This window comes from Nymphaea colorata, chromosome 1 (genome assembly GCF_008831285.2).
Source record: "Nymphaea colorata isolate Beijing-Zhang1983 chromosome 1, ASM883128v2, whole genome shotgun sequence".
Lineage (NCBI taxonomy): Eukaryota > Viridiplantae > Streptophyta > Magnoliopsida > Nymphaeales > Nymphaeaceae > Nymphaea > Nymphaea colorata.
Window position 1 is genome coordinate 26409228 of NC_045138.2, and position 18284 is coordinate 26427511.

At 39.5% G+C, this 18284-nt stretch overlaps 3 protein-coding genes across 5 annotated transcripts; 2 read left to right on the plus strand and 1 right to left on the minus strand.

The window, feature by feature from the left end:
* Window positions 1-781: 781 nt before the first annotated feature.
* Window positions 782-7417, plus strand: LOC116246393 (uncharacterized). 2 transcript variants are annotated; one of them, XM_031618252.2, is made up of 9 exons: window positions 782-1040; window positions 2031-2181; window positions 3443-3519; window positions 5437-5493; window positions 5631-5867; window positions 5940-6002; window positions 6495-6563; window positions 6866-6911; window positions 7000-7417. In XM_031618252.2, the coding sequence occupies exons 2-9, from the start codon at window positions 2130-2132 to the stop codon at window positions 7068-7070; spliced, it is 672 nt and encodes a 223-aa protein (XP_031474112.1). In that variant the 5' UTR covers window positions 782-1040; window positions 2031-2129; the 3' UTR covers window positions 7071-7417. The 2 variants fall into 2 exon arrangements, with proteins under 2 accessions (XP_031474112.1, XP_031474111.1); XM_031618251.2 differs by having other exon boundaries at window positions 784-1040; window positions 2047-2181.
* A 1683-nt stretch (window positions 7418-9100) lies between these two features.
* Window positions 9101-11817, plus strand: LOC116246360 (zinc finger CCCH domain-containing protein 56-like). The gene is made up of 2 exons (XM_031618211.2): window positions 9101-10107; window positions 11234-11817. Exons 1-2 carry the CDS (start codon window positions 9291-9293, stop codon window positions 11440-11442), a joined length of 1026 nt encoding a protein of 341 aa, XP_031474071.1. The 5' UTR covers window positions 9101-9290; the 3' UTR covers window positions 11443-11817.
* A 1277-nt stretch (window positions 11818-13094) lies between these two features.
* On the minus strand, window positions 13095-17940 carry LOC116245715 (uncharacterized). Of its 2 annotated transcripts, none has more exons than XM_031617225.2 (2): window positions 16335-17935; window positions 13095-13516 (listed from the first exon to the last, which is right to left on the minus strand). In XM_031617225.2, the coding sequence occupies exons 1-2, from the start codon at window positions 17019-17021 to the stop codon at window positions 13238-13240; spliced, it is 966 nt and encodes a 321-aa protein (XP_031473085.1). In that variant the 5' UTR covers window positions 17022-17935; the 3' UTR covers window positions 13095-13237. The 2 variants fall into 2 exon arrangements, with proteins under 2 accessions (XP_031473085.1, XP_049931516.1); XM_050075559.1 differs by having other exon boundaries at window positions 13494-13622; window positions 16319-17940.
* Window positions 17941-18284: the final 344 nt, after the last annotated feature.

Sequence of the window (18284 nt, forward strand, 5' to 3'; positions counted from 1 at the left end):
AAAATAACATTATTGGAGTGTTTTAGGCGACATCAAAATTGAGCTTGAAAAGAAAAAACAAAATGAGAGTGAATAATCTACCCCATGAAATGAAATGACACATTAGATGACATTTTTCTTTATTCAGACTATTTGTTTATTAATTTAGATTTACTTTGGTAAGTTAGGTCTACGTACTCACCTTACGAGAGACAAAAGCATAAAGTGTTGACTTTCTTGTTATTTAAATAATTAAAAAAGTTGCACATAAAAGGCTAAATCATCCATAATTTTTTTTTATTCATGTTAAACGATTTGAGAAAATCCCCATGACCTTAGACACAAATATATGTCAATTACTTTGAGAAAAATATAACAAAAACATGCATAAGCTTCACACATAACATTCTTGTAGACTTTTTTCATATTTAAACATTTTTACAACAACAAAGAACAAAAGATCCAGACATTACCCTTCTAAACAACACACCGCATTGAAATGAGAAATATATCAGTAAACAGAGGCTGCTGCCACTTTGATTTTATTAATTATGGACTTCATTTTTTTATGTGCAATATGAAATCAGTGAAGCATGCATTGAGAGAAAAAGAAAGAAAGAAAGATGATCTCAATCCAATTCCTCTTAAAATCAAACACGACTCAAACAAGTCACCCCTGGAAATGATTCGGATCCAATACGAGGGTTTGCCAACTGCTGTTTTTCCACTGCACCAGATATGTTTCTCAAACTCATGAACGGTCTCGAACCCGATCCGTTTTCATTAGGGCGTGGCGGCTGAGGGTCAACCTTCTGAGCAAAGGAGGAGGAAAAGGCGGGCACTGGGGAAATGGGTTATGGAGGAACCCATTGCTCATCATTCTTGTTCTTTGTAGTACTACCATTGGGTGCGAGGTGACGCCTACCCACGTGGCGTTGCAGAATCTCTCTCTCTCTCTCTCTTCCTATCTCTATCTACCCTCTCTTCTCCCTCTGCGCGCGTGTGTGTGTCTGTAGAGCTGCGGCAGCACCCAACAAGAAATCGGAATTCCATGGCTTCAAGTAAGCGGAAATTGCCACTATGTGTCTTCTTGATCCTCATCCTGTTGTTCTCTCTCTTATTCATGGATTTTATATCTACCATCATATTGAAGTATGCAGTTTTCGCGGTTTGGCTTAAATCTACGCGATTGTTGGTTGCTCCAGTATGTTTTTCCTTATTGAGACGCAGTGCTGTTGGTTGAATTCGACGATGGGAATAATATTTTTTTGCTTTTCAATTATTCTGTCATGCTTAAAGCCCATCTAAGTTCATTATGAAGATCGAGTTCGGAACCATCCAACTCCGTTATGAAGATGAAGGCCATTTCTGTATGCTTGCAAACATTTACCAGATTATGTAAAGAGAAACTCCCCAGTTATTGATCTCTTAGCCTCCTTCAACTCGAAGTTCTTAAGCTTATGCCCACGTAATCTCAGTAGGTGGGAGCGGGACTCTTTTCAATCGAGTTGTTATTCGTGAAAATCTGCTTTCCCGGCTGCAAGTTAGAAGGTGGCCCAATGGTACTTATGGCCTAGCCAAGACGTTCCAATATTTAATCCTTTCCGGTGGCGTTCTTGATGCTGGCTCCGATGGATTGACACCTACATCTTCTTTCCTTTATGATTGTGGAATAACTGAAAATAAGTCCAGCCTTAAATATAAGATTTTTATGGAATCAGCTCAAGCAAGTGGTGCTTCTTAGGCCGATGGCAATGATAGCTCAAGCATCTGAGTTTTTTTTAAGTCGTTTCACTTTTGAAAGCCATTAAAGATGTAGTCTTGTGGATAGGGAAAGCTTTCTCACTTTTTTGCGGTGTGCAAGTTTTTAATCTTCATACGTGTCTCGTTTTGTGCGTGCGTTCCTTTTCTTGTTCTTACATGTTGCGTTATCGTTTCATTAATCTCTTTCTTCATTAGGATCTATATATTTTAGTAAGAACTTGCGATTAGAGTACAATGAAGATATTAATGGTTGCTGAGGATACTAATGTCATGGTAGTTTGATACAGCTTTCTCTGCCTGCAGATACCTTGGGAATTTCTTCAAATGTCAGATTCTCCAGCTTTTACTTTGATAACCACAAAGTATCTAATAATTGTGAGCTAGGAATGTTGAGCACAAGGAGGACTTGGGTAAAACCTAAACCACTATGTTTAACAGGTCAGATATTGCATAAAAACCTTTGATTTTTAAAGTGCTAGCATAATTATCATATTTTAGTTTGTATGCATTTAATGGCAAGAAGGTGCCTTAAACACAGAACAGATAGTTGTTTCATTTGTAGTTTGTACACTGCATGACCTGCTTTATTTTTATGTAATGGTACTAAATCCTAAGTTAATTTGGATTGAATGGACATTTTCTTTTCTATGTTAGTGCAAAGCGACTCTTAGTCTCAAAAGTTGAGTGGATTATATTATACTAGTTTGGCCTTGCTAACAGTGGCAAGGCCAAAATTCCAAATTATTCATTGATGGAAACAGCACATGATTGACTAACATTTGAGACAGCTGTCTGTACTTTTACGGTTTTACCTATGTGTTGACTTTGAAGTTTGAACTAGTTGGTGTATTAAAAATTTAAAAGTTCTTTTGAACATCCAGAATGTTACCATTCTACTAAAAGTAGCCTGCTAAGATAATAATATCAATAAACACGTTACTTTCTAGACCAAACTGTAAACTTGCTTTCAATTGAACAATCATGTAGGCATGGATGATGAAGCCTCTATATGGAACTTGCAGGCTTGGTTCATCAGCTGTTGCTTTTGCTGTTTGATGTATGTTCCTGAGCGTTTAATTTACTAGAAGAACTGGTGAAAGTAAGCCGGCCGTGAACTGAAAAGTCCTTAATTTCTTGGCTGCTGTTATGACGAACTTCGTTCTCTTTTGCAGATTCCTACACGGAATTTGTTTTAGCCTTTTTTTTTGCCTAACCTGTGAAGGCTTTAAATTTAAACTGAGATAGAGATAATTTTGGTACGAAGGGTTAAAGAGTTATAAAAGCTTGTTCCCTTTGAGATAGTGATTGCTGAGGACCGGACAGCAGTACAGCCTTAGCAGAAAAGCAGAAAGCTTGAAGGGAGGATAAGTTGGCAGTCCATCTTGTATTACTGGGGGACATTTTATTATTTACACACTTAGTCAGAGCATCACAAGAATTCATAACTGTCTTTAACTTTTATTTGATTGAGCTGCCTGTAGTTTTGACCATCATTATTTTCATAGGAAGATGATCACTCTTCATCCACCATTGTTGTTTGCAACAGGCTTTTTTTTTCCCACTTTCCAGGAAGCATTCATTTTTTCTTCAGGAGTCCCAGTATTTCTTCAATCTTTTGAATGATAGAGATTGCTCTCTCTTTCTTCTCTCTGTGTATTCTGTTCTCTGTGGATAATATATCTTTTGTTGTGACATGCAGTAGCAAAGGCATCCAAAGAAGTTGTGGAGATAAAACCTCATAAAAAGGAAAAATTGATGTTTCCAAGTTCGTCAGAGGTATGTTTCAACTTTTGCTTTGGTTTCCCCTTTCTGACTATTTACTTGTTGCAGCTGTTCCTGAAGCAATGTATTTTTATTTGAATTTGAAGGAGATGGAGCTTATAACTATTACATGTCCCAGAGTATGTTACAAAAATTAGAAGACACATCCAGGAAGTGATATTGAATTAGACAAGAAATAAATGAAACGACATTATAAAGAAGGAAACAGGATGCAAATGAGAATGAGAATATGATGTGGATCAGAAAGAAAAAACTTATATTTTTTGGATTCGATATTGCTATGTATCATGATCATGTCCTCAAGGCTCAAGGATGCATTTAGATAGGGTCACCATAAATTTAAAAGAAGTGATATTCATTGAATATATAAGTGGCAAGAAGTAACAATAATATAATATACTGATTAGTTTACATTGCCAGTCCAAGCAAGTCCAGAAAAGGCTGTCTCAGCCTAGCATTTATTAAATGATTTAGAGGAGCTTATTTCAGAATCCATGTTCTTATGTGATAACCAAGTGCTATCCAAATTTAGCTCAATCTCATTCATGACAGTCAAATAAAGCATGTTAAAATACATCGAATGATCAACACTTCCTCAGATTGAAAACTGAGGATAAGGTGAATCTCAAGTTCTCATCACAGAAAATCAGATGGCTGATTTATTTATGAACTTGACAAAACACAGGTTTTAGTCTTTGAAAGGCAAGTTATTCATGAATCATTCACAAGTCCATGCACAACTTAATGGAGGGTATTAAGGTGAGATGGGTCTAAACTCAGACGCGGATTTTTCTGTTTGTATATTTTTACATATTGCCTATATATGTGTAATATTGGAACATATTAGTACATCATTCTTCATGTAATCTCTATTCAAATTTACCAAAGTGAGAGAAATAGGCAATGCCTCACATTGAGAATTGTGCCTTTAAGCTCCTTCATCTCTTTGGTCATCCTAATCTCTTATAGTTGGAGTCCTTTTGGTGTTTCTCCAAAAAAATATAATGGATCAATCAATTTCAAGTTAAATCTGCAGGTAAATGGTGGCAATGGTTTATGAATTCGTTCTGTTATTCTTTTCCAACCATATAAATTGCTAAACTTGCTGCCAGCACTTTCAAACAACAGCTGTCACTTGTGTTTGCAGATATGAGGAAGGCCAGTGAGGAGGGCCTCATTGCATGAGTAATATTATAAGAACTTTTACTCTTGAATTTTTTAAGGTTCTGAAGACATCAATATTGGTTTAAGCACAATGTTAACGAGTCCACGGCCATTCCCTCCATACCAAAAGCTATGCTGGGTTAGGATTTTTAATAGCATAAAAGATCCTAGTACAGGCGTTCAGCCACATTTTCATACCCAACTAATGTAACAAAATTTGCATATTGGCGCACACACACCATATCACTGATAAGACAAAATGAGAAGGGGCTTGTGATGGTCCTTTCCAGATATAGGCTGTATGGAGCTTGTATTGGCCAAATCAACCTGTATTGGCTGCTATGGCCCTGTATCAGCGAATATACAAATAAAATAATATTAAAAATATGTTTTATTTTTTTATACAATTAAATCGAAGGTCACCATAGAGGGTGAAATGCATCAGCCTGTATTTGGTACACTTTATTGTTAAGGAACGCGATATGGCACTGAAATGTTGACAGCATTGTACCCCAGGTGGGACCACCTGATAAGTGATAACTGTCCCAGGGTTTGTGAATCAAATATGCTGCTGTTTTGGTTCTCATGATAATTCAGTTGCTAATATATTGCCATAGTTTTCTTGCACTGATGCATGATGAGTTTAAAAGCTAGTGTATATTATATGCTCCAGTTGTTACATGTTCATTGATATCAATACTATTCACAGTATGTCAAGTGGTTGCCAATAATTGATAATTTTGACAGGTGCAATCGTTGGTCTCGGATATTTGTACAACATCCATAGTTGAATTTGAACTGAAAGTAAGTCATATATTTAGGATGTTATGTTAACTAGTGTATATATATATTCATTCAAGTATGTATATATATACACATATATATATTAAATTTATGTTTAATGTGCAGTCTTAGACTTGTTGAAATACTGTTTTTTGTAGCTGAGTGGTTTTAGGTTATATATTGCAAGAGACATTAATGGGAAGAGCAATCCCTCCTCGACCACAGCTACTCCTGATGTTTCAGTTAGCAGAATCTCTACTGGAAATCTTGATTCAAATGGAGCTACTCCTTCAGCTGCTTTGGCTCTCTTGGAACGAGAACCACCTGCTGGGAATGCTCCAAAACTCTTAGAAAGCGCTGCAGATGCGGGTCTGATTTTGCTGAAGTCCCCAAAGGTGCCAATTCACCATCTTGTGGAACATGTTCTTTTTTTCTGATAATAACTGACAACATAAATTAAATGACAGGTAGGTTATTTCAGAAGGTCTCGGACAATTAAAGGAAAGCGTGCACCTCCAGCTTGCAATGAGGCATGTCATCTACTCTGGATGTCCATTTAGAGCCTGATAATGATGCAGCTTGATTTAGTGTTTATGTATGCTAGTATAAGTGCTTATGAGCACATGTGACATGGGCATGATGGGGTGGCTGCTATACCTGTATTAGTACGGCTCAAACATGGGTACTATGTATTGGTAAGAACTAGATATAGCTAAGGTTGGTTGTGATGGACCATAGCGTTATACCTGACATTGGTTCTGATGTATTGTATAATTCCTATAAACTAGGTGCGAGTCAGATTAGACTGGGTTGAATCTGGTATTAAGTATAAAGCTGCACGTTACCTTATTACTATTATTGTTGTTAGCATTTTGCATTTGTGTGTGCACATGTAATGTGTTTTATTTTGGGCATGGCAAGAAGGGTAGGGCCATTATTATGTATGGCCATTGTCCAGATCCTACAAAATGCTGATCTTAATTACTCACTGTAGCCTTCATTTTCCATTCTTGTTTTGCCAGAAACAAGTCGTCAAGGAAGGGCAGGCTGTTTGTTTTGTGGAGCAGCTTGGTGGTGAAATACCAGTTGAGGTACCAATTATAGTTGTATTAAACGTTTTGTTTCATATAAAATTTATCAGTCTTTATTTTTTTCCCCTCGATTTTATGCAGAAACTACCTCGGTTGAGAGATGTTCTCTTACCCAGGTGCATAAAGCCATGTGTCCCCCCTTCCCTTCGCCTTTAGGGAAAGGACCTGCTTTGACTTAAGCAGAGGATGGGCACCAGAGGGTTTTAAACCTCCAAACTGACTTGGTGGTTGTTGCCAGCTTTACTACACTACACCCTCTTGGGCCACAAATTTATGAGCATTTACTATTTGTTTTCTGACAGTCCGAAGTTGCTGGAGAAGTCATCGAGATATTGAGAAAGGATGGAGGTATGCACTACGAATGATGTTACTTTTGATTTATTATGCTTAGCTCTCTGAAATGACCTCATTCATGTATTCGTGTTCTATGAAACAGAAGCAGTAGGATATGGTGACCCACTTATTGCCATACTTCCGTCATTCCCTGGGATTAAAAAGCTCCAGTAGGTTGGAGTAATTATCCTTGTATCATTCTTGCTTCTTCCACCAAGTCTTTCTTGGATTATTTTTCAAGTTCTGCTGTAGATTGACATGATTATATCGTCCCTGGCGATTGAGGTGAACGTGATCAATTTCTGCTGCTTCAAAATAACTGCATTCTTGTACCATGTGTTTTGAGAGAATCAGCAACTACGAGAAGTATGGACAGTTTTGCACCATGTTCCTGTATTTTCCTATTACATTTCATTTGATTCATGGTCACAAGCTACTGCTACATGGTTGAAATGCTTGCCTTGAACTGAAGCACCAACACCACCTTGCATAATCGTATAAGAGTCTGTTGAACTGGTTTAGTATTGTGAAGTGTAGTTGCTATCAGCTCGCTGGATTGTTCTCTTGACATGGGTTTCGTGTCAGACTCGTTCCGTGGCTCTAAGAATCTGTCCGTCGGAGGTCTCGTGATTCTCTTAGGTGCTTCTCGCAACCACCATTTGCCAAGAAGGATGCCGTCAACGGTCTAAAGCATAGACTATAGTTGTGTTCATGGGCAAAATAACCTTTGTAAGGAACCTCTTTTAGGCCAAGATCCGCATTTAGCCACTGTCTTCTTTCATGCTTATTTTGCATTGTGCATGGTGGGCATGTAAATTCTCCTCTCTCTCTCTCTCTCTCTCTTTACTTTAAGAATGGATGTTGGTTTGCAACTATGCAGGGTTTGAGAGTTGAGAGCTTTTCTTGTTTTTGTGAATCTGATCCAGATCCAATACACCATGCTTAAGATGCAAAGTGTATTAGTTGACGATGATATTAATGTGTCTTTCAAAAGAAAAGGATTTCAGATATTAGTTAGAAATCAAGGATCTGAAGTCCAGAAACCTAAGATCTTATATCACCTGGGTTCTTAGATCTAAATTAAACAAACATACGCTATAATATTGCAGCTCAATGTGGATCTGATAAAGGCCCCCCCAAGTTCCATACCAGAAGCGTTCAGATCTGATATATGACTTGAATCCAGATTTAGAAATACTGCATTGTGATATCTAAGACAGTTACACTTTAAAAAAGTGCCTATATGGGTTGGATACAGTTTCAAGGTTTTGGGTTTTTGGCTGATATTGAATCTGACCTGAATCTCCTTGGTTTCTCAACTGATCAAGGTAGAGGTCGGTGAGAATATTTCTCGGGTCTGATCATGGTTATCAGAAAAGATTTGGGTACTGTTTGTTTCAATCGTCGGTAACATGAGAATATTTCTCGGGTTTGATCATGGTTATCAGAAAAGATTTTGTTGGGATTGATCGTTGCCAATAAAATGTCATGACTCGCACAGTTGGACTCTCATTAGTTTAAGAATTTATCAAGCTGTTCATTTTTTACTACTAAAAGGATTCGTTATTTTCAAAGGCAACTACATGTTTTAAAATCAAAATCATGGATTTATAGTCAGATCTGAAACTATCAAGCATAACCTAAGCTCTTAACCGATGTTGCAGCAATTATAAACTAAGAGTATGTTTAAGAATAATTGTTACTTTTAATAAAAAAAACTGATTTTAAATAAAAAGCTCTTTACAGTTCACATTTTCTTTACTCTCCATGATTTTGCTTTCCTGTTTCTGTTGCCTGAGAAACGGATAAGGGGAGAAATGTGGAATTGTAGAGAAATTAACTTGAAAAAGTGTGGTTTGTAAATTTTTTGAAAAGAAAGTGAACTTCTATATTAAGAGTAAAAAAAAATTTTGTTTAAGTATTTTTCATTTTGCATGTTGAAATTTTCTCAAACAGAAAAAAGAAAAAACTTGTGGCATTATCCTTTTGCTGTAATAAAATAGTTTTTTAAGGACAGTAAAAATATACCATCCTGACCGGTTCCCCTCCCATACCGATACTGGAAGTCTGGAAAAACGATTCGACGTACAAATTTTGGAATTTAATAGTTGGGCTGTTAAAAAACTGAGAAATTCCAAACGCCGCCTATTTAGGGTTTTATTTTGCTTGCAAAAGAAGGAATTGTGAAGGGGCGGCGTGGTGGTTATTATAGTTAGGGTTTTAGTTCGCAATCTTCGCTCTCTGTGGACTCTTCCTTTGGCTCTCCCTTTCTTCTTCTCCCTCTTCCTTCCTTGCTCCCACCACCAGTATAAATAAGAAAGGGAGGGAAGGAAGGAGAGAAGAGGAGAGAGGCGCAACTCGAGCAATCCCCAGATCTCTTGATTTCTGAAGAAGATGAGCACTCCCCTCCCTCCGCCGCCCCCCTCTCTCCCTCCCCTTCTCCCGTCCGCCGGATTCTGGCCGGAGATTCCGCCCAGCCGCCAAGATCTGTGGTCAGGGGAATCTGATTATGACAATTCTTTTGCCTTCCCTGAAGGCCCGTCCAAGAGACCAAGGACCTCCTCCCCGGAAGGCCTTAGCCCTTGTGACTCGAGACCTTTCCTTCCTGTGAATCCCCCGCCCAAGATTCCCAGTCCGGATTCGGACTCCCCTTCGAAGAACCGTGGCGGCAGCAACAATGGTAGCAACAATACCCTTGGTGGGATCAGCCGCATCTTCTTTAAGACGAAGCTGTGCTGCAAATTCAGAATGGGGTCCTGCCCCTACAGTTCGAACTGCAACTTTGCCCATGGGAACGAGGAGCTCCGGAAGCCGCCGCCTAATTGGCAGGAGATTGTTGCGAACGCCTCCGCCTCTGCATCGTCTGGCAACTCTGGGAACGATGATGACCGGCAGAACGTGAACGGAAATGGCGGTGGGTGGGCGGATAGAAATAAACTGCGGATCTGCAAGAAGTTCTATAACGGCGAGGGTTGCTCATATGGCGATAGGTGTAATTTTCTGCATGAGGAACCAGGTAGATCGAGGGAGAGCGTCGCCATTAACGTCGGATTGATGGGCGCCAATGGACATGATGTTACAGAAACCATCGGGGATTCGAACGGGTCGAATCAGAAGCCTGCCTATTGGAAGACTAGAATTTGCAACAAGTGGGAGATGACAGGGGCGTGTCCTTTTGGGGATAAGTGCCACTTCGCGCATGGTCTGGCTGGTAATTGGCACCTTCCTAATCTTAGATCAACTGAGTATTTATTAATGTAATCCATGTTGCAATTTGTAATATATGTTTCTGTCGTTTGAGTTTAAGATTTTCTGCAACTGCTGATGTTTGTTTTGGTCGATCTTAGTTTTCTTCTGTTCGTTTACGTATTCTTCTCAATCTCTATTTCTGAATGTGAAGCGTGGTTAAATTGCGGAGTTCACCATATAGGTTTTCCCAGTATATTGGTGTTAATTATTATTGGCTATTTTTTCTCTCCCAATTGTATGTGTACTGATCGTATAGTTTTCTAGGATCGTCCTAGATCTCTATGGTGATGCAGCCATCTCTCTGTGTTTTTCAATGTGGAGCCTGGCTAAATTGCTGGGTCGGCCATATATGTTTCCCCTTATCTTAGTGTCTGTGAAATTGCAGTCTAGACGATTTAGGTTTTCCCCTCCTATTGGTGCCGTCTTATTCTTCTACTAGTTGATGTCATGATATTCCGACGGTGATGTTGTTGATCGTTTGATTTTCAGGTTTGTCATGGCATTTTTCCGTGTTTATGTAGCAGGTCTTTATATTTGTGTATTATTCTTCTCTCTATGTTTCTCAGCGCGCATCCTGGCTAAATTACTTGGTCAACCATACATGTTTTTCACATTATATTGGTGTTCTATACCATAGGGACAAGACACAAACGCATATTTATTTCTCTAACTTGGAATTAGAAAAATAATTGACGAGATCCATCTATGCCTTGATGCTCAACCCAATAAACCCCATGAATGTAAAGCAAAATCTTTTGGAATCTGTAACTGGATCCAAGTTCAAGACTAGATACTTTTTCTTGACACATTTCACCATCATTAAACTTACACGGGAGACACAGTTTGTTGGATGCTGACTGAAGTACAATGATATCTCATATCTGTTATATATAAGGCTTTGTCTCTATATGTTCGGAGACAGTATCCCTGTTCACAGGACAGGAATCATCATTCGTCTCATGCCTGCAGAAGAATTATTGTTCCTATTTATCAACCGAGATAATTTATCTTATACGTGAATGTCAATGCAGCTCATGTTGAAATATTTACTTGGATGCATATTGAGGCATTGTTTTTTATTGATGCAGAGCTGCAAAAATATGGGGGAGGATACACAGATTCTGAGAATGGTTGTTCTGGTGTTGTCCCTTCCAAGGTAGCCAACTCTACTGAAGAAATTGCACCCAGCAAGAAGTGGGCATGTAAACAATCAAATATTCAAAATCGTTTTGCAAAGTGGAAGGGGCCTGAGAAGATCAACAGGATCTATGCTGATTGGATTGATGATAATGAATGAGTAAGGAAACTGCAGCCCACAATAGCTTCCGACTAAGATCGGAGGCTGGTTGATGAAAAATCATGAACAACCGTTCTCAGTGGTTTTGGCTTTTTGTTGGTTTCAAATACTGCAGGAGTTGGGTTTAGATTTGGAAACCAGGGATGATGTCTGAGAGACTACGTTGGTGCAAGAGGCTGGAAAGCGCATCTCATTTCTTCATCAGATGTTATTATGATTGATTGGAGTATCAAGATTGTTCCAGAGATGATGCTGGGCTTTTTTGGTGGTTTCTTCATTGATGATAGTTTCCTTTTTGTAGTAGGAACGATATGATACAGATTGGATTGTAAACGATGGACTATATAGGAAGTGCCTTCCCTTTTTTGCCTCCTATTTGTGGTCTTTTTTTCTTTCTTCTTGGCGGGAAAATGTCTGTGAACCTGAGAACTTGAGATGAAAGACGGACTCTTCCAAGCACGGTTGCTAACAAGAGTTGCATCCATGTCTTGAGAAGCTTTTTTCTCGAAGTTATTTTTGTGTTTTTGTGAGTACATATGTTTCTGGAAGTTGGAGAACTATGCCACTGGAAAGTGACGGGCTTGGTCACTTGGTTCATGAGTCATGGGCTCATGCAGTACGGGAAATACTGATTTGTGATGTAATTCTGTTGGCCCTTGCGAGTATTCTTTTCCCGAACCTGAACTTGTGTTATTGCTTATTTATCCGAACGCACTAATTTTCTGTCTTCAAATAACACACTAAGCAGGATCAAGTAACGCACTATATTGAAAAACTGCTGAACAAAGGTACACCCGGTTACAGATTGGACAAGCCACCTAAAGCAACGTCGTCTGATTGTGGGTTTAACAAAAAAAGCAAGACGAAAAACCTTAAAGAGACCATTCTTTGTCCATGAATTTATGGACCATCCGGATGGAATCTCTTCTAAACTTCCCAATGATCATTTTTCAGAAGTGCGACCTAGTGTTTTTTTACTTGGCAATGTGAAATGTCCCTCTACTAATTCATTTTCCACTGATCGTCATGCCAAATGGCTGTCTCGAAGGCAGATTATGGGAATATGTTTGTGCTTTCCCCATGTGAAAACACCTAATGGGCGTAGATTTGTGGTGTCACCATTTTCATTCGGTCCTTCCCATTTGCATGATTTAACTGGACGAAACGAAACAAAAGAATGTCGCACTTGTGCAGACATTTGAGTCTCCACTTCAGGTCCGGGACTGTGTCATGTGTGCATGACTGAATGGTACAGACCACATTCTTTTATACCATTAATCTGCTTGACTTGAATGCCTAGAAGGAAAGAAGTAAAACCCATCAACAGAAGTTTAAGAAAAAGCGTCCACTATATTTACTAATTTTCACGTTCGACTGATTCTCTTCCTTACTGTTAATTGCACAAGAGTCCGAAGGCATTGAACCTATGGACTGAGCTCTCCCATCTACAAGGAAGAGCCGTTGAAACCAAAAGCGTACAAATAGAGAAGAGTAAACAATAGTCTTTGTGTAAATAGACACGCTGAAGCTGGGTAGACAATACTGGGTTATGCCAACAGCTATGGCGGCTGGATATCAGCCGCTTTTCATGTCATTCTTCATTTGAAGGTTTCATATCCGTCCATCTAATGAATAAAGAAGAAAGAAAACGGTTCTGGAAAACATTGCTGGTGATAACTGACAATAGCTCTCAAATATGGCATGCACAAGCAAACAGGCATTTAATTACAACAGCAGACTAAGCATCAAGAAATGAATAAAGATTAAAGATTGCAGGTATTATGCACAAATTGTTCTAACTGTGTTCCCGTGAATAAGCCCATTTGATGGTAGCCCGCGCCAAGGCGTCCATTGGATAAACGCATTTCTTCAGCAGTGGGTCACCATGAGGCAGAACCTTTTGCAGATCTTCTGACGCAAGAATGACAGTACTGACAGCCCGCAACAGAAGGAACTGCAGTGCGATCCTGAGGAGGGTTCGAGCACCTTCCGTGTCCTTCCTGTTGAGAGCTTCCATTGCAGGAAGAACCGTGTGCTCCATGGTTGCTTTGTCTGGCAGCACTACCTCAAAGCCCTGTTCATGCAACGACGTCTCATTTCGTCAGTTACAGACTGAAAGGGTCGAAGATAACAAATTAAGAAGTTCGCATCAGTCACGACCTTGAAGACTTGAGAAGGCACTGAGAGATCAACAATGAAGGCAAGAACGAGAAAATGATCAGAAAATAAATTTGGTATAGGCAGGAACTGAAAACGGGGATAGTTACTAGCAGAACTTGTCTTTCCAAATTTCAGTTGAAGATGATTTCACTTGCTGCAAGAATCTCTACCCTACGTCAGAAACAAAAGCCCGATCCATAAAGTAAATGGCACAAAATATACGATCAACAGTACATAGGCAGCTTTTTCCATCAGGACATGAACATAACATACCAAAACTTTCAGATTGTGGCCAACAATCTAGTGGAAGAAACACTTTATCACATTTTTGTTTTGCTATACCTCCTTAAGATTTACACCCAATAGATACAGCTTTGTACATCACATTGACATACAAGTCCAAGTGCATACACTACAGGTTATTTGCAACATCCAAATTCAATGGATGCCACACTTGACCATGCACAGAGCTGCTGACAGCATTTAAAAGGTGAGATTCATGCCACAGACTATAACTTGCACCAGACAATGAATACATACATGAGAATTTGCAGTCATATGAGTTATTTCTCATACCACTCCCATGTACTGCCCTCTGCCACGGATACAGCCTTCACATGTTTTCAAAGACGAACCTTTGCACTCAATTTTTGCAGTTCCCTAGGCCTCCTTCAAGCTAAATCCTTCTACTAGGCACCAAACTCTGCACTTTCTCCTTAAAAAATAGCCAGTAATTCCCAAATGTTCGGTGAGCAATTTCCCTCAAAATCAAATCAACATAAATAGATACACAGGAAGAGAGTTGATAAGGCAGTTGAGCGGACTTTTGCTCTTCAGAGTTAAGTCTGAATTTTTTGAAGGGTTTCTACATGTACTTACATCCAAGACAACATGGAATAGCATTTCCCAGGATTATTTTCCCCTTCTTTGGTCGCAAATGAAATATATAGAAAGTTCTTTTTCAGCAGTTCCTTAAAAAATGCCATGTATTCTGCATCTTATAGACAAAACCCAGTTATCTTCAGTATAAAAGGTTTTCATTAGCCATCTAGAAAAGATGGAAGAAAACATTGAACCAACTCCTTGTCAAACAACAGAATAGAAATATATGATATGATCAGATTTCAGAAAAACAAAATCTGCGACGACAGTTTCAAACGACCACATAGAGCAACGGATGGTTAAATTGGCTGCACAGCTGGTTGGTTGTGTGAATGCAGTTTAACTTTGAGCCACTTGATTACCTGATTCAAGAGGAAAAGCAAGAAAGGGAATTGAAAGCCGGAAGCAGTACCAGTATTGAAATTAAAAAGCGATGGTTTGAAATCCTGAGATGATTCAGGAAGTGGGACACAACTCAAAGTAGCACGGTGAATCAATACTGTAAAATGTCATGTAATGTCAAATAGATTGGTGCAATTAAGTGCTTTAAAAATAAGGATCATAATTAAGACATGACACCAAGACCAATTTAAGCTAAAATATAAGGACCAATTTAAGCTAAAAATATGAACACATCTCCCATGGCTAGCAATTTTTCTCATGTTGGGTCACAAGACTGTTGATGGATTCAGTTCCCATTTCCGAGGAATTGGTATCTTAAGTATTTCCTGTGGCCGCAACTATGGTTCCTGTGGTACGTTTCCACTTTTCCTCGATAAAAGATGGCAACTCCATTACCAGCCATTCCACAAAACTTAGTGCTAAGATCAGATTGGTTATACACAAAACATCACTACTGTGGTCGTTTAAGGTGCTTCATGAACAACACCACTGTTTCCTACTCCCTACTCTTCACATTTGTTTGCATACCACATTTACTCTAACAATAGTCCCTTTATCTCATATCTATTCACAGACAAGTCCTTTCTTTACCTTTCAGAAGAAAAAATCATGTTATAGAATTCTTCCAGCACAATCAGCAGCTCCATTTCTTGCATGGACAGCATTTTTATCACTACACATGAAGTCTGTAGATCCACTTATCCCAGTCAACAGAACCAAGCATCACAGAAATCAACAGCACAGGCTCACAACAAGGAATACCACTTGAAATTCCTGTCTCCCTAATCAGGATTGGTCATGTTTCTAGAAAGACTTTCACAATATTATAAAAGTGTCCCTATGCATCTGCAAATGGACCCAAAACAAGCCCACTTCACTTCAAGCTAGGTAAACCAGAGGCATGATGTTCACAAGAAGTTGAAGAACAATGTTAGTGCCCTAATGGCCTAATCTATATTCATAACATCTTTTGTTGCTTGAGGTGGCTGCAAGAAAAATGATGCAATGGAGAAAGAAGGCCGGTTCCAGTGGTAGAGAAAAAGGGAGACAGAGAGAGTATGCACACGCTGGTTGGTACATGTGTGAAAGATGCTCAATATAGCACTGTAGTATATTCTTCCATTCTCAATACATGCTGAACGCCCATTTATGATCGAACACTGTTGCTTTCCCCTTCAGCATGTACCATCGACTTATCGCTTAACCAAAAAGATCATCAAAATGGTTTTACAAGTCGGCAGATAAAATATAGAGATGAAGACCTCTGATTATCAGAGAATGAAGAAGCGACCTACCTAGTTCATACAATTATTAGACGTGCATCCAATTAACTTTAGATTGCAAAATGAGCAAACCGAAGGCACATATTGTAAGATAAAACATGCAAAAATAACTGACAGCGAAATATGAACATCCAAAAAAAGAAGCTCACATAAATGAAGGGAAACCTGATTCTGGAGTTTCTCCTGATAAATCTCAGCCTTTAGAGTCGCTTCAGTGGCAAGGATACCGATTTTGCAATTGCTCCCGGCCTCTATAGGCTTCAAATCGGCCTCCTTGAGCTCCGAGGCCATGCACTCTCCCACATGAAACAGAGGAACAGTGCAACCTTCAGAAATCTTTTCATACCACAGGTTTGAGATATGGAAGGGTGTAATGATGCAACGAGCACCGGATCGCTCGAGAAATTTCCTCTTCTGAAGTAAATTCTCCAAAACAACGTCGTACTCCGGAAGGAAACAAGACTTCCCCAAATTCCTCTCGCAGGAAGAAAGCTCCCTGTTCAGGGTCGGATCGTTACACACGATAAAAGGAAGGCTCTCCCGTCCCTCTCTTGAGCTCCAATCTACCAGCTTCTGCAAGAAACTCAGAGTAGAAGCCGCAGAAACCCCGCCGATGATTCCGACGGCATTCGAGTGACCAAGTACAGAGAGAGAAGCAGCTGCAGCATTACCCGTCGATGGAGGGAAGCTGTCTGATGAGGCCGTTAGCTTACCATCTTCATCCTTTTGCAGAAGAATGGACGATTTTATAGCGCAAGGGCCTTTTGTTGCATAATGGGTTCTCTGTCTCATCAGCGTACCACCAACAAGATTTGGTGAGCAACTGAGAGTGTAAGAATGGATCATCTTCATTCTTGCACGAAGAAAAGAGCAACGAAACCCAAACCCTCACCAGTACCCACCAGCTCAGCTGGAAAGAACCTTCAAAACTCTCATGTGCATTTTGTGTTTAGAAGCTAAGAACGCCATCCCATCAGGGAATACTGCAGCACTGGGGATCACAACGTATAGGCAGAGACAGGAACAAAAACATCATTATCATATGAACTATTTAGGCACTTTTAAGCCGGAAAGGCACAAGCAGATGATTGGAGGAACTAAAATGTTAGAGGTTTGTTCTATTGATGATTGAGATACAGAATCCAAAGCACCATTGTCTTCAGAGGTCGTGTAAACACGCAAACTCCTCTCTCAAATGGTGGAGAGAAGGGGAAGGAAGAAAAAGGAAGAAGGTGCAATGAGGGAAGAAGCGAGCTCCACCACCACCTTGTTGAGACTTGAGAGACAACTGTACCCTCTCCCTGTCTCTTCTTCTGACACTACACTGCAGCCGGTGGAAGGGTGCAGGCTGACGACTGGCTGAGACGACAAGGACTCATGGCAGCGAAAGCCGGCCCGGCGGACTCGGCCACCAACGGCCGTCTGTAGATTCCGGATTTCAATTTTTACCGCTCTCTCTTGTTTTTTCCCTTCTCAACTTTGATCAATGTCTTCCCGTCCATTTTCCACTTGCCATTCATTCGCTAGCGGTAGATGAAATTGCAGTAGGTAGAACAGAGAGTATGGTGGATTTGAATGTGGTCACCAAAACAAGATACCACCAAGATGATTCTGATATTATTGCCTTCCATTCATTCAAGGCCATCAACGGCTGCTAATGAAGTTAAAATGTAGAGACCACATCTGGCATCCTGCTTGAACACCATGGATGAGCTAAGAGTGAAAGAGAAATCTGGGCCGTCACTGTGTTGGTTTGGCTATCCGCGCAATGGACAAAGAAAGAGAGAAGTTAAAAAAACAAAAAAGAAAAAAGAAAAGCCAACCTTTTGAGTGCAATGTCTAACAAGAGCTTCATATGTTCGAGTTTTCTGATATATGCCGCCCTTTTCTGGAAACACTAAATAGAGGTGCGTATTTTACTTAATTCAGCTTACAGTTTTCCTTTTTTAGGTCCGTCTTTCATTTTTTCTAAAACATTATTTGAACAATGTACCACAATGGTAACGCCTTTAAGTAACAAGAGATGTTACTGTTTCATGAATCTACTAAAAAAAACAAATTCATAAAATATTTATGAAGTGTCTAATAAATCTAACCAATTTATTGGTTATAGAA